A 13942-nucleotide genomic window follows, 5' to 3' on the forward strand; every position below is an offset into this window, starting at 1 on the left:
TGACCTCTCCTCTCCTTGGCAGACTATCCCTGGAGGTGGAGCCACTCCATCCCCATGAACTCGGCTCTCATCAAATGGATGTATCTGCCCGACTTCTACATGGCGCCCAACTCCACCAACCTCATCAGTGAGTACCCGTCCTCGCCCTGGGCATGCCCCCGGCCCACGTGGCACCACTGCTCCTCATGGGACTGGTGCCTCCTCCTTCCCGGGTGTCTGTCCACCCACCCTCCCAGCAGCAACCAGCCACAAAGCAGTGCACTGGCTCCTGGGCAGCGCATGTTCCCCCCCCTGGGAAATGCCTCGTTCCAGGCCTTGGGAGCAGAGTCTTGGTTGCCAGTGTCCTTCCCCAGGGGAATCCCACAGGCCTGACTCTCCCCCTGCATATCCTCCCTGCTAGCCAGAGGAACTTGTCTGCCAGCCTTGCCCACTGGCCCCATGACCCGGCCAGCTGGGTATTCACCATGCGCTTTGCACCTCTGGGCATGTCATGGGGAGCAGCTTCCATGGAGGTGAGAACCAGATGTGCCTCCCAGGTGAGGGGAGGGGCCCAGCTGGGGGTCTGCCCCCTTGGAGGGGGGGCCTGGCTGGGGTCCACCCCTTTGGTGGGAGAAGGAGGGACCCAGCTGGGGTCTGCCCCCTTGGAGGAGGGGCCTGGCTGGGGTCCATCCAGCTCATTCTCCAAGGTGCCCATGGTGGTGGCATGGTGGGGTCCCTTTGACTCTCTTCTCCCTGCAGGTGACTTCCTGCTGCTGCTCTGTGCTTCCCAGCAGTGGCAGGTCTTTGAAGCCGAGCGGACGGAGGAGTGGCTGAGGGCGGCCGGGGAGAACACGGACCAGCTGGAGCTGGCCAGGGGCAGACCCAACCCGGTGCCCAACTTCATCAACTGCAGGTAGGGGATGGGCAAGCGCAGGTAGCGGGGCCTGGCCTGGGCAACTCCCGGCTCACGTGGGGCTATGCCGAAGCACCCAGAGGGCGCAGGGCCTGCTCCCTCGAAAGCACTGGGCAGGGGGGCTGGGGGGCCCTGGCTCAGGGGAGCAGGACATTGCTCTGACGGTAGAGGGCCACAGGGAGGGGATGAGGCATGGAGACCATCTGGCGGCCTGTGGGGCATCTCGCTCTGCTCCTTGGAGAAGGGGTGTCCTGCCACCCAGACCCCCAGCGGCCCAGGACTGAACTGCCCGCTGTGCCACAGGGATAGGGTGGGAGGGCCGCCCTTGCCCCGCGGCTCCAGGGCTGCCAGCGCTGCTATGAGCCGGCTGCCCTGGCTGCAGGTCGTACCTGGACATGCTGAAGGTGGTGGTGTTCCGTTACCTCTTCTGGTTCGTCCTGGTCGTGGTCTTCATCACCGGTGCCACCCGCATCAGCATCTTCGGCCTGGGCTACCTGCTGGCCTGTTTCTACCTGCTGCTCTTCGGCACGGCCATGCTGCGCAAGCCAGCCAAGGCCCGGCTGGTGCTCTGGGACTGCCTCATCCTCTACAATGTCACCGTCATCATCTCCAAGAACATGCTGTCGGTGAGCACCTGCCCCCGCCGACGCCCCCTGGGAATGGGCACCAGGCACGGCATGGCTGGGAGAGCCCTGGCAGGGCCCGGGGGGCAGGGGCACTGCTGGGTTTGCCAGAGCCCAAGGGAGCACCCTCTTAGCACCCCCCATGCACCCTCTTTGGGGCCAGCCCCAGTTCCACTCTGTGTCTTGCCCTGGCCCCTTTCCTCCTTGGTTATCTGCCCATTGCCTGCTCCCCTGGCCCCGTGAAGACATCCCCCAGGGCTGGGTGGGCGAGGGGGGCTCTGCCTTCCTTGTCCGTGCACAATTCAGAGCCCCGTGTGGCCCTGGGGCCGGATGGGTTGGGCAGGGTTCACGTGCCCCTGTGGGAGCCCGCTCCTCCGTAGGGTCCTTCTGCCTGTGCTTTGGGAAGCCCTGGCGGGGCAGGGCTGGGCAGGCGTTTCCTTCAGACACAGGGGAATGTGGAGCAGAGTGGCAGGGGCCCGAGCGGGCAGCGTGGGGGGAGGGGAATGGTCCCAGGGCCCTTTGGAGCCCTGGCTCCAAGTGGTTGGCACAGCGAGGGGGGGCTGACCCCCTCCCCCACTCTGTCCCGGCAGCTCCTCTCCTGCGTCTTCGTGCAGCAGATGCAGAGCAACTTCTGCTGGGTGATCCAACTCTTCAGCCTGGTCTGCACCGTCAAGGGCTACTATGACCGTGAGTCTCGGGCCGCTGGGCAGAGCGCCGGCAGGCAGGCTGTGCTGGCAGGGTCAGCGCGGGCACCCCGGGCATGGCCAGGATCTCTGGGGGGGAGCAGAACCTCCTACTAGCCCCCCTGCTCTCTCACACCCCCTGCTGTATGCCAGGGGCTTGGACCATGGGCCTATCCCAGTATCGGGGGGCTGGCAGTGAGGGGCTGGCCCACTGAGGCCTGGGGTCCCCCAGTGTCAAGAGGCTGGGAGGGGCCAAGGCTCAGGGTGTTGTGGGGTTGGAAGTGCGAGGCCCAGCACTGTGGGAGGGGAGCCTGAGGTCTCCCAGTGTCCGGAAGGTGGGGGCTGAGTCCCGGAGATCTTCATGCCTGCAGTGTGGGGGTCGAGGCCCAGGGTCTCCAAGGATGTGTCTACACTGCATTGTAGACTGGGGGTTTTCAAGCCCACCCTGGAGTGTCCACACTGCACTGGGCTTACAGGTGCTGAACCTGGGTCTCTCAGCCGTGCTAGCACATCCATACTGCGCTGTGCAGCCCTTCTGAGCCAGGTCCGCGGCTTGAGTTATGTCCACACTGCACAGCGACGGGGCATGGCCCCGAGTCACAACGGGACTCAGGCTGTGACGCTCCCCCCAGCTGGGTGCGAGGACCTGGTTCCTGAGTGCTTGTGACCTGAGTCAGACAGATCTGTGTGTGGACAGAAGAGGGGTGTGGGCTCAAACCCGAGTCAGGACCTGGGTTAGTGTGCTGTGTAGACATAGCCCTGGTGCCGGGGACGGAGTCCGACCCAGCCTCGCGCTGCTGTTTGCCTTGCGGTCGCCGAGCTCCACCTCACGCCCTGAACGGTCCTGTCTCTCTGCTTTGCCAGCCAAGGAGATGGGCAAGGACCAGGACTGCTCGCTGCCCGTGGAGGAGGCTGGCATCATCTGGGACAGCATCTGCTTCTTCTTCCTCCTCCTTCAGCGCAGAGTCTTCCTCAGTTACTATTTTCTGCACGTCATGATGGAGCTCCAGGCCTCGGCCTTGCAGGCCTCCAGGTGGGGGCGGCACGGCCAGGGGATGCATGCTGGTGGGGCAGGCTGGGAGCCTCCTCACAGCAGGGGCGGGCGGGGGGGGAGGATCTCCCTGTGAGGTGCGATCCCCAGCGCTTCTGCCACCGGCCCAGCCTGTGCTGAGAACCGGACTGGCATGGAGGTGGCATTCCCTGCTTGTGCCCCCGGCAGAGGCTGAAGGCCGCATTTCCCCCGTTCCCATGGAGCGCCAGGGACTGGAAGCCCTAGTTCCTGTGGGGCCCCGCCCAGAGGCCAGCAGGGGCTGGAGAGCCTGGGGCCCAGGGGAAGTTGGAGGTGCCAGTACTCTGCTCCTGGATCCCTTGTGCCTTGAGCTCTGGGCGCGGTGCCCCGGGGGCGGAGGTTGTCTCGTTGCAGCGCCTGGGCAGGGGGCAGCGTGCGGGGGGTGCCCCGGCTCACTGCCCCGTGCTGTCTCCGCAGAGGATTCGCGCTGTACGAGGCCAGAACCCTGAAGAGCATGAGTTCCCACCGGCACGCCGAGGAGAAGTCCCTGGCCCAGCTCAAGCGACAGTGAGTCAGCCGAGAGGGCGGGCCCCGGGCCGGGGGTTCTCGCTGCCCACAGCCCCTCTGCAAACGGGAGCCTGGGGAGCGGAGGCTGGCCGCCTGGCTCCGTGGGGGGGAGATGGACCCCCCCAGCTGGGGGTAGGGGAAGAATTGGGCAAGGAGAAGGTCTCCTGCACCTGTGGCTGGGGCCCCTGCGTGCTGGCTGTGATCAGACAGACGGCCGGAGCGGGGGGACAGACAGCGCCAGCGCCCGCAGCTGCTCTGTGTTTGTGGCTGCAGGATGGAGAGGATCCGGGCGAAGCAGGAGAAATACCACCTGGGGCAGCGCCGCAGCGACTCCGCCGAGGCCCCGGACGAGGACCAGCCAGGTGAGAGTGGCAGGGCCGGCCTGGGGCACCAAAGGAGCGGCAGCATCTCGAGCCCAGCGCTAGCTCCTGCTGCCACCCCCCAGGGAGTCCTGTGCACCCAGTGCCCTTTACCGGGCTGGTATCCCAATGGGAGCCTGGCTGGGTAGGACGGGCTGGAGAGAACTGGCAGTGGCTTTTGGGGACCTGGGGTGCACAGGGTGGGGCTGCATGGCCCACACTCGGTGTCCTGGAGAGTCAGGTGGCCCATAACCCCCCACGCTGAGCAGAAACATCTGTCTGTCCCTCCCTCCCACGTGTGTCTGTCATTCCCCTGCCCCAGGAAGCCCCACATCCATGCCCGTTCTCCCGCAGACCCTCCCTTAGCAGTGCAGCGAGGTGGTTTGTCCTCAAATGGTGCCACCCCAGGATTCATGACCCCACAGCAGCGCTAGTTCCTTTGCCGGCCTGGGCGCTGCTGGGGCCACGACTCTGTGCTGTGAAGAGTGCGACCAAGCTAGAGGTCCTCCCTCCCTGCCCCACTTCCCCCCAAGCAGCCGCAGAGGCTGGGTCGGGCACACCGGGCGTGTTCATTTCCACCCAGCGTGTTGGGCATGGCCCGTCACCTCCTCTGCTGTGCCCTGCCCAATTCCGAGATCTGTGCCGTGGTCTTGACTGCCATGGGGCAGGGTGCAAGCTGGTGCGGCCGACAGGCGTCCTGCCCAGGCCGACGTGGTGCTCACCCTCTGATGTGCCCGTTCCGCAGAGCCGAGTGGCGAGAAGGACCCTTCCCGGCAGAGGAAGAATTGGTGGCGGCCCTGGTTAGACCATGCCGCAGGTACTGCCCCCGCCCCAGCATGGAGCACTAACACGGGCAACTGCCCTCAGCTCTAACCTTTCTGACAGGGGGTCACTAACGCCTGCGAGGGGCTGTAGCAGGGGCAGGGCCGATCTGCCGGCTTGCCCATCCCCTCTGCAGCTCCAATGGTGCCTTCCTCGCGGCTGGTGCCGGTGCTGGCAGTTTGTCCTGCCCTGCGTGGCCCCGAGCCCGGCTCCTCCCGCCTCTGCTTCCCACCCACACCCTGGGGTGCTAATCTGGTGTTTCTGTGCTTGTCGGTACTAATCGGTGAGGGGCTTGGGAACAGATCCTAGGTGCCCATTGGAGCCCCTTTGTAGACAATCTCGCCCCCCGAGCAGAGGGTCCTTGGAACCAGGCTTCAGGCTTAAACCTAGGCGGGGCTGGGTTCCGTGAGTGAACCGTGCAGCTAATCTGTGTGCAGCACGGCTGCCCCGGAGCACTCGCCTGGGGCCCTGCGCCATTCAGCTCTCGTGCGCACCGGTTCCTCCTGCGGAAGTCACTGGTGCAAGCTGGCACATGGCCTCTGCCAATCCCCGAGTGCCTGGCCGTAGAGGTGCCAGCGTGCTCCGTGAGCGCTGCGCCCCAGGGCGCTAGCCGCAGGCTCCGGGGCTGCTTGGTGGCTGATTGGGATGCAGCTGTTTTAATGCTCATCCGGCAGAGCGCTTGGTGGCTCTTCAGGGACTCCACTCTCGGTGCGCGGGTGCGTGAGATCGGATTCTTTGGCCATCAGTGTGTACGGGGCCTGTGCCCATGCCCTAGCTGTCCTCCCCCAACCCTCTGCCCAAGGGCATAAAGGGCGCGGAGCCGACCCAACCGGCCCTCGGTTCCTTCTGACCCCCGGTAAGGGAGGTGTCCCTTGTATCGTCCTCCTCTCCTCCACTGGGGCCTGATAGAAGGGGCCCTCCCTTGGAGGAAGTAAAGTCCTCTTCCTCCTCCTGTGCTGGGCAGAGCAGGGCTCAGCTCCCACCCTAGCAGGAAGAGCCCTCACAGGGAGCTTGGCGAGTCACGCCAGCAGAACAGAATAATTCCAGGACACCCCCACGCTGCCCGTGGCCTGATAGAGACCAGCGGCTCTCCCAGGGTGAAGGCGTGGTAGGAGCTAGCCACGTTCGACCCACCGCACCATGGTCGCGCTCGTTCCACTGGAGCTGAGGCAGCCTCTGGGGCCTGCCTGAAGAACGTCCCCGTTGCTCAAAGGCAAGGCAGCCCCGCAGAGCTCGTGCTACCCCCCTCCAAGACGCTGCTCGTTGGAAGAGGCGTCCGGGTCGGAGTCCCATTTTGGCTGCTGGTGAATTCCTGCCCACCTCCACGCTTGGGAGCCGTCAGGAGCGGGAGCTGGCCGGGCAGCCGCCCAGAGAGAACCGTTCCTGACCCTGCAGCAGGAGTGGTTCCTCGAGCTGGGTTCTCCAAGTGGCTTCCACGCCCTGCCCGCTTTCCCCACTGCTCCTCTGGGGTCCCGGGGAAGGACCTGGGGCATCGGGCTACCTTTGGGCCCTCGGGTGAGGGTGCGAGGACATCTAGGGCGCAGGCAGGGCCCCGCGGACAGGCTCGGGTCACGTGCAGCGAGAGTGGAGTCCGTGGGGAGCCCGCCGGGAGGAGCACCGTGATTGGGGTAAGCGGCTGCTCGCTGGGTTGCACTGATGGTGCCCTGAGATACGCCGCGCTCAGGACCGCCTCCAGGTGGGCTCTGCCCCCACAGTCATAAGCCTGACGTCACCTTATCCTGGGCTGAGCTGGTCAAAGCCCCACAGAGCCATCAGTGCTGTGGGGCCTAGTCTGAGCACCATTTCCCTCCCCTCCCCTCCCCGCAGGAGTTGGGGGGGTGGGGACAGGGACCTTCCCTCCCGGGCTGCGTCCTCTGCAGGACCCTCCATGACACCGGCTGTTGTGTGTTGTCTCCCCCTCCCTGGCTCCCCACAGTGCTGCACTCGGGTGAGTATTTCCTCTTTGAGTCGGACAGTGAGGAGGAGGAGGCCAGCTTGGAGGAGCAGAAGCCAGCCAAGCAGAGTGCGTTCCAGGTAAGGGCAGCCCCCAGCCGGCCCTGCTGGAGCCGGGCAGCTACCTGCTAGCCGTGGTCATGGCTGGACAAACTGGGTGTCCGTCCGTCTGTCCACTCTGCTCATCTGTCCGTCCGTCCATCCGCATTCTGTCCACCTATCCCTGTCCTTATCCATCTGTCTCTCCTCTGTCCAGCCCCATCCCCCATGCCCCCAGCTCTCCCCCCCCGTGCCTGTCCGTCTCCACCCCGCATCCTCTTTCCCCCTCCTCGGCCAGGCTGCAGTGATGGGGCCCCCAGGTCAGCGTGGCAGTGCCGTCCCCGGGGATAGACAGGACCAGACTCCAGTGCAGGGCGGGTTTGCAGACACCCTGGGTAGTTTATGGATGATATTTTGGCACAAACCTCTGGGAAGCTCGTGTCTGGGCAGGAACCGCCCCCCCAGCTGCCCGCCTGCCCTCTGCTCACAAGGAGGGGCAGCGGGCAGGTTGGTCCTGGGCAGGCCATGCCTGCGGTGGGGCTGGCGGCTGCGGGACACTGAGCTCTGCACCTTGTCTCTCGGCTCCAGCTGGCGTATCAGGCCTGGGTGACCAATACCAAGTCTGCACTGAAGGAGCGGCAGCGGCAGGACCGGGAGGACGCTGAGTCGCCAGCAGGTGGGACTGGCTTGCCCTCCTTGCCCCTTGCCCGGCTCGCCCTGGCTGGGATAGATGGGGGCAGGGAGCCCTCTGGGCTCGCAGTGTGTCCCTTCCCAAGCTGGGAGGAGCCCTGGCTGGGCATGTCCTGTCCCTTGGAGGGGAGTGTGACGGAGGGGGCGTCACACCTGGGGAGGCCAGCAGCATCCCGGCCCCACGTGGAGAAGGGGTGTCCTTCCCCTTGTGTTGAGGGGTTGTTACCGCCTCACTCCTGACCCCAATGGCTCCATTTCCCTCCCTGTCCTTCCCCCTCCTCTCTGGGGCCCCATTCCCCTCCCCACGAGGTATGTGGTAATCCTTGCTGGAGGGGGCCCTGCTCCCCTCCCATTGCCCACAGGCCCCAGAGGAGCCTTGTCGTGGGCCAGCCCGAGGGGGTGATGACGGCGAGCCCCATGGAGGCTGAGCATGACCGTCTGGGGGTGTCAGGCTGGTTTCAGGGGCGTAACCCGCCCTGCCTTGCAGGGGACGGCGGAGATGGAGACGTCTGTGAGGCCGATACGCCTGAAGAGCCTGAGGACCAAGAGGAGGAGGACACAGGTGGGTGGGAAGCTCTGGAAGATGGGGAGAGCTGTGGGTTCACGTCCCCTATGGCATGGGCACCCCATAGCCCTGACTGCCTCCCCCCCCGTGCCAGGCCCCACTCCCTCCCCACGCACACCCAGAATGGGATCTGCCAGAGAGCGCCCCATGGGGACGACCTGCCCTGCTCCCCCCAGGGCCCGGGGAGGGAACGTGCCCACAGCCAGCAGGGCAGCACAGCCATGCCCCAAGGGGATTGACAAGGGGTGGGAGGGCTGCCAGACTGGACCCTGCTCTGTGCCAGGCAGGAGGCACCACTCACCCTAAGCACAGCGTGGTAAGGCCAGGGCTGTGTGTGCCTCCAGCCCCGCTCTGGGCTGGGAGTGGGGGGCTCAGCCAGGCGCCTGGGGTCCACCTCGCCTCCGGTGCTGCCGGGCCCTTGTGAAAGCAGCCAGATGCTGAGTGAGCCGTGGGGGAGACCAGCCGGGGCCCTCCCTGACCTCCGGGTGGCCGGGGGCCCCTCCCCAAGCTGGGTGCCGCGGTTCCAGAAAGCAGCTTCCCCTCCCCGTCCCTGCAGAGAGAAGCAACATGGTGCAGCGGGCGCTGAACATGGTGCGTTTCCTGTGGGTGCTGTGCCAGGCCACGGTGGACGGGCTCACCCAGTGGCTCCACGCCTTCACCAAGGAGCACAGGGACATGTCCACCGTCCTGTGGGTGGAGAGATACGTCCTCACCCAGAAGCTGTGCCAGGTAGGTGTGGGCGGGGGAGGAGCACTGCAGGCGCCAGGCCGAGGGGCGCTGGGTGACGCTGCTGTTCCCCTGGCAGGGCGACGAGGTGCACAGCGGGGTCCTGGACGACCTGTACCAGCCGGCGCCGGGCGACGAGACAGGCCTGCAGGCGGCCGCCGCCGTGGACTCTCACAACAGCATGGCTTCAAGGCAGGTGCATAGACGGCCTAAGGGGCCCGGGCAGGGGCAGCTCGGCCTGGAGCCGGGTTACTCTGTTTCCTTCTCTGCAGCCTGCTGCCCTCTCCTGCCACTTCTCTGCCCCCCAGGTGATCCCTCCCCCATGGCAGCCAGGTCTGCTGCTCCTCCCCTCCTGCCACCTGTGCTGCTGCTGCATGACCACCGGGGGCAGCACTATGGCTCTCCCCCAGCCACGCCAACCCTGCCATGCCCACCTCCGAAGCCCAGCATCGCCCAGGCCGGGGGCTGTGGTGCTTCCCCCGATGCAAGCCCTGGCTGCTCAGAGAGAGCCTGACCCTGTGCTCGTTGCCCTCCCAGTGGGTGCGAAGGAGGCGACCTTCTCAGCAGTGGGGCTGAGGGCACCGACGACACCATCTCCCCCCTGACAACCGGCTACCACAGTGAGGAGCAGATAACGGCCCTGAGCTCCCAGGAGGAGGTGGAGCGGATCCAGGGGTCTCAGGAGCTCCTGGTGTATCCCAAGCACCGGACCCGAACGGCCAGCGAGCTGCTCTCCAACAGGTAGTGGAAGGCTCAGAGTGAGAGCCGGGTCTGTGCAAAGCATTGTAGGAAGGACCTAGGCTCCGAAGCCTGCAGCAGGCACCTGCTCACCCCGGGATGTGCTCGTTAGTTTCACAGTGTGCAGGGTGGTCTCTAGTGGCAGATGTGTGTCTGCGTCGCTGCTCCATGGCTGCTCCGCCATCCCCCATGGCCGGAAGCTCCGGGCAGTATCCCTGGGGCGCGGTGTTCTGCACACGGAGGTGAGAGACCCAGTTCGGTCTGTGCATTGATCTCCCAGGAACTCAGCCAGCCCCGGGAGAAGGGGAGCCGTTGGACTACTCTGGGCTCCTGGAGTCCCGTGCAGCTTGCCTGAGCCAAACGACGGGCAGTGAAAGGGCGGCCGGCGCTGGGGACTGGGGGGGATCCCTGGGGAAGGCGTTGCTAGGCTCCCAGCCTGTCTTTTCTCTCGGCAGGCAGAGCAGGCCTGTACACGAAGAAGTCCCAGCTCCTGTGTAAATGGCACTTGCTCTAGGGGGGCAGGACACAAACCGGGGAGCGCAGCACCCCAAACACAGGCCTCTGCCATTGGAGAGGGTTCCCCTTAGCTGGTAACAGAGCAGGTCCCTTAGCCAGTCGCTGGGCTCAGCCACCAGAGGGCGACCCTGGGGCGCACCAGGCGTATCCCCGGATCCGCATGCAGGAGGATCAGCCCACGTCTGGCTCTGTGCTTCCCAGGCAGAAGTACTTCCAGGAGTTGGAGGAGTCGGAGCAGTTCTACCGGGCCCAGAACCGCTTCCTCAAGCTGCTGCTGGCCCTGTACCACTTCGTGGCTGCCCATTCCGAGCTGCTCTGCTACTTCATCATCATCCTCAACAACATGGTGTCGGCTTCCGTCATCTCCCTCTGCCTGCCCATCCTGGTCTTCCTGTGGGCCATGCTCTCCATCCCGCGGCCCAGCAAGCGCTTCTGGATGACGGCCATCGTCTTCACCGAGGTGGGTGCCCGCTGCAGGCTGGCTCCTGGGCTGCCATGTGCCGGCAGGGAAGCCAGCCTTCACTCTGCCCCCCGGCGGGCTAGGGCCAGGGCCAGCTCCAGGCACCTGCCTGGCAAGCAGGCGCTTGGGGCGGCCGCTCCGGAGAGGGGCGGCACGTCCAGCTATTCGGCGGACGGTCCCCACTCCCGCTCGGAGCGAAGGACCTCCCTCCGAATTGCCGCCGCAGATCGCGATCGCGGCTTTATTTATTTTTTTTTTTTTTGGCTGCTTGGGGCGGCCAAAACCCCGGAGCCGGCCCTGGCTGGGGCGGAGCCCTGGGTCCTGCCTGGCTGCGTGGTGGGGTGAGGCTGAGCTCTGGGGCTGCGCGTGGGGACTGATCCCCTCTCCCCTCCGCAGGTGATGGTGGTGGTGAAATACCTCTTCCAGTTCGGGTTCTTCCCCTGGAACAGCTACTCCTCACTGGTGCGGAACGATGCCAAGCCCTTCTTCCCGCCGCGCATCCTGGGCCTGGAGAAGACCGACCGCTACCTCAAGTTTGACCTTGTGCAGCTCATGGCTCTGTTCTTCCACCGCTCTCTCCTGCTGGTAAGAGCTGGGGGACGTTGCGGCCGGTGCGTACGGCTTGTGGCTGAGCTGCCGTGGGGCCACTTGCCTGAGCTCTTGGGAGCCAGGCCTTGAGACTCACTGTCCCAGGCAGGGACATGGCCCTAGCACTGGGTCCATCAAGCTCCAGGAAGCATGGTAGCAGAGGTGGGGTGCTGGAATTTGGGGTGGCAGCCTTTCCCAAAGCTAGGGGTACACCCCTGGGGGTGTAGGTCCAGGTGGGGGCACAGATAGCCTCTGAGTGGCTCCCCGGCAGAGAAATCAGTCGCTCATGGTTCTGGCCATCTTCGAGCAGTGAGGCCAGTGTAACCAGTCCAGCACGTCTGCTTGAGGTCAGGGCGCTGGAGACAGTCGCTCGGAGGGGGGTGTCACCCCCCAGGTTTCAATAGGTGCCAGCGGTGGTACCTTAAGAGATTTGGGAAGGAAGCGGGAGGGTCAGGCTCTGCAGTGTGATGGGGGCATGTGGGGGCACAGTGCTAGCTGGGGAAGGTGTACATCCTGGTGCCCGGCCTCTGACAACACACAGGGGTCGCGGGGGTCTTGTTTCACTGGAGAGGGCTCAGCTTCCGAATCCTGGGAAGGGATAGCACAGCCGGACATGCCATGCCAAGCTTCAGGCCTGGCACCGCAGTGCCCTGATCCCGACCCCCAGTCCCCCATCCCCAGCCGGCTGGCACTGACCCTGGCTGCCCCCTTCCCTGCAGTGTTACGGCCTGTGGGATCACAAGGAGGATGCCTTCGCCAAGTGGAAGCGCGAGGCCGAGCGGGCGGAGGAGGAGAAGCGCGAGGCCGAGCGGGCGGAGGAGGAGAAGCGCAAGGCAGCAGAGCCGACGGAGGAAGAGAAGCGCGAGGCCGAACCGGTGGAGGAGGAGAAGCGCGAGGCAGCAGAGCCGGCAGTGGAGCCGCCACCCGTGCTGGACAGGGGGGACGGTGCGGAGCCCCCAGCAGCGAATGGGGCAGAGGCAGAGGTGGTGGCAGCAGGACTGGAGCTGCAGGAGAAGGGGGCCGGGGAGGGGGAGAAGGGGAGCCATCTGCGCTTCCGGAAGAAGAAGAAGGAGAAGAGGAGGTGGACCAAGAAGTGGAAGGCAGTAGCAACAGTGGCAGGTACATGGGCGGGGAGGGCCTGGGGGTGCGAGCACATTCCCTACTGGGGGGCGCTAAGGACCCTGGCAGGGTCGCTGGGCCATTCTGCTGGGATCTCCCTTAGAAACCCTGGCACTGTGGGGACCCGCTGCCAGAGCGGGCTGGGGGGTGCCCGTCTGTGCCACTCTGGGGCCGTGCAGAGCAGGGTGCTCTCCCGCCCCACCCATCCAAGAGGCAGAAGCCCACGTGCTCGCTGCCCTCAGCCCAGCAGGGCCGGGCATGCTGGGGGCTAACCCTTGATTTCTGAACGGCAGAGGAGGAGGAGGAGGAGAAGGAGAAGGAAGAGAAGAAGCAGAGCCCAGCCCGGGAGAAGCTGAAGGCTGCTGGGCTCAGAGTCAAGCTCTTCCTTCTAGCTGTGTAAGTGACCCCAACCCTCAGCCTGGAGGGACAGCCTCTGAGCCCGCCACCACCGCACACCCTGACTCCCCCCCCGCCCACTGTCCCTGCCACCCCCCATCCCCTCGATTTGTCAGGTGTGGGAGGGGAAGAGATGTCCACTTCTATGAACCAAACATTTGATTTGCTTGATGGCTGCTGGCGGGCCCCTGGCTGCCTGGCGGGACCCAGGGGGTGGGGCCCTGCCCCTCAGCTGCCTGGGGGGGACCCGGGGGGTGGGGCCCTGCCCCTCAGCTGCCTGGGGGGGAAACCCGGGGGGGGGGCCCTGGCTGAGCAGCCCAACCGGTCTGAGTTCCTCGCCTACTTTCAGGGCACAGAACATGTACCAGCCACTGAGGGGCTTCTTCTGCGCCATCCTGCACACCAAGTATCAGGCTGCTACTGATGTCTACGCCCTCATGTTCCTGGCAGACGTGGTCGACTTCATCATCATCATCTTCGGCTTCTGGGCCTTTGGGGTAAGCCGGGCCCCAGGGCTGGGCTGGCCACGCCCCCGGGGACCTGCAGCGCCCACTGCTCCAGGCCAGACACCCGCCTCGCTAACCTGCTCCAGCCTCCCTGCGGGGCTGGAGCCCGGGCTCCCCAGCCGGGCCCACGGCTAAGCATTCTGCCCTGTAATGGCCCATCTCCCTGGCTTCCCCCAGAAACACTCGGCTGCTGCCGACATCACCTCCTCGCTGTCGGACGACCAGGTGCCAGAGGCCTTCCTGGTCATGCTGCTCATCCAGTTCTCCACCATGGTCATCGACCGAGCCCTCTACCTCCGCAAGACCGTGCTGGGCAAGCTCATCTTCCAGGTCATCCTGGTCTTCGGCATCCACCTCTGGATGTTCTTCATCCTGCCAGCGGTCACCGAAAGGTAGTGCGGCCTCGGGGAGGTGGGGCAGCCATCGTTCGGTCCGGAAGACGAGGGCACTGCACAGCGCTCTGCTCCCGGAGTATCCCAGCCCAGACCCTCACAGTTCCAGAGGGGAGCGTGGCCCTGTGGTCAAAGTGCAGGTTCTAGGGAGTCAGGAAGCCTGGGTTCTATTCCCATCTTGCCTTTGGTTTCTTTGGGCAGGTCATTCCCTGGGGGAGTGTCGCTAGATGGGTCAGCGTCTGCAGACAGGACGTACGCGCTCAGTGCGAATTATTCATTACACAGCCCCTTAATGCGCA

At 65.4% G+C, this 13942-nt stretch overlaps 1 protein-coding gene across 2 annotated transcripts in view; it reads left to right on the top strand.

Annotated features, from left to right (window-relative positions):
• The window catches only part of LOC117886397 (piezo-type mechanosensitive ion channel component 1-like), a 21693-nt gene continuing 7751 nt past the window's right edge, over nucleotides 1–13942 (top strand). The window contains exons 1-20 of one of the 2 annotated variants that reach the window (XM_034788140.1): nucleotides 1–127; nucleotides 739–892; nucleotides 1275–1518; nucleotides 2106–2202; nucleotides 3063–3231; nucleotides 3685–3774; nucleotides 4048–4136; nucleotides 4879–4950; nucleotides 6892–6989; nucleotides 7536–7623; nucleotides 8125–8199; nucleotides 8759–8931; nucleotides 9008–9120; nucleotides 9466–9669; nucleotides 10384–10642; nucleotides 11039–11227; nucleotides 11950–12349; nucleotides 12643–12745; nucleotides 13095–13242; nucleotides 13429–13643. In XM_034788140.1, the coding sequence (XP_034644031.1) occupies nucleotides 55–127; nucleotides 739–892; nucleotides 1275–1518; nucleotides 2106–2202; nucleotides 3063–3231; nucleotides 3685–3774; nucleotides 4048–4136; nucleotides 4879–4950; nucleotides 6892–6989; nucleotides 7536–7623; nucleotides 8125–8199; nucleotides 8759–8931; nucleotides 9008–9120; nucleotides 9466–9669; nucleotides 10384–10642; nucleotides 11039–11227; nucleotides 11950–12349; nucleotides 12643–12745; nucleotides 13095–13242; nucleotides 13429–13643 (3053 nt within the window). In that variant the 5' untranslated portion in view covers nucleotides 1–54. The remainder of the gene's footprint in view (nucleotides 128–738; nucleotides 893–1274; nucleotides 1519–2105; nucleotides 2203–3062; nucleotides 3232–3684; nucleotides 3775–4047; nucleotides 4137–4878; nucleotides 4951–6891; nucleotides 6990–7535; nucleotides 7624–8124; nucleotides 8200–8758; nucleotides 8932–9007; nucleotides 9121–9465; nucleotides 9670–10383; nucleotides 10643–11038; nucleotides 11228–11949; nucleotides 12350–12642; nucleotides 12746–13094; nucleotides 13243–13428; nucleotides 13644–13942) is intronic. The other variant, XM_034788141.1, reaches the window with a different exon arrangement.

This window comes from Trachemys scripta, chromosome 13 (genome assembly GCF_013100865.1).
Source record: "Trachemys scripta elegans isolate TJP31775 chromosome 13, CAS_Tse_1.0, whole genome shotgun sequence".
Taxonomy (NCBI): Eukaryota; Metazoa; Chordata; order Testudines; family Emydidae; genus Trachemys; species Trachemys scripta.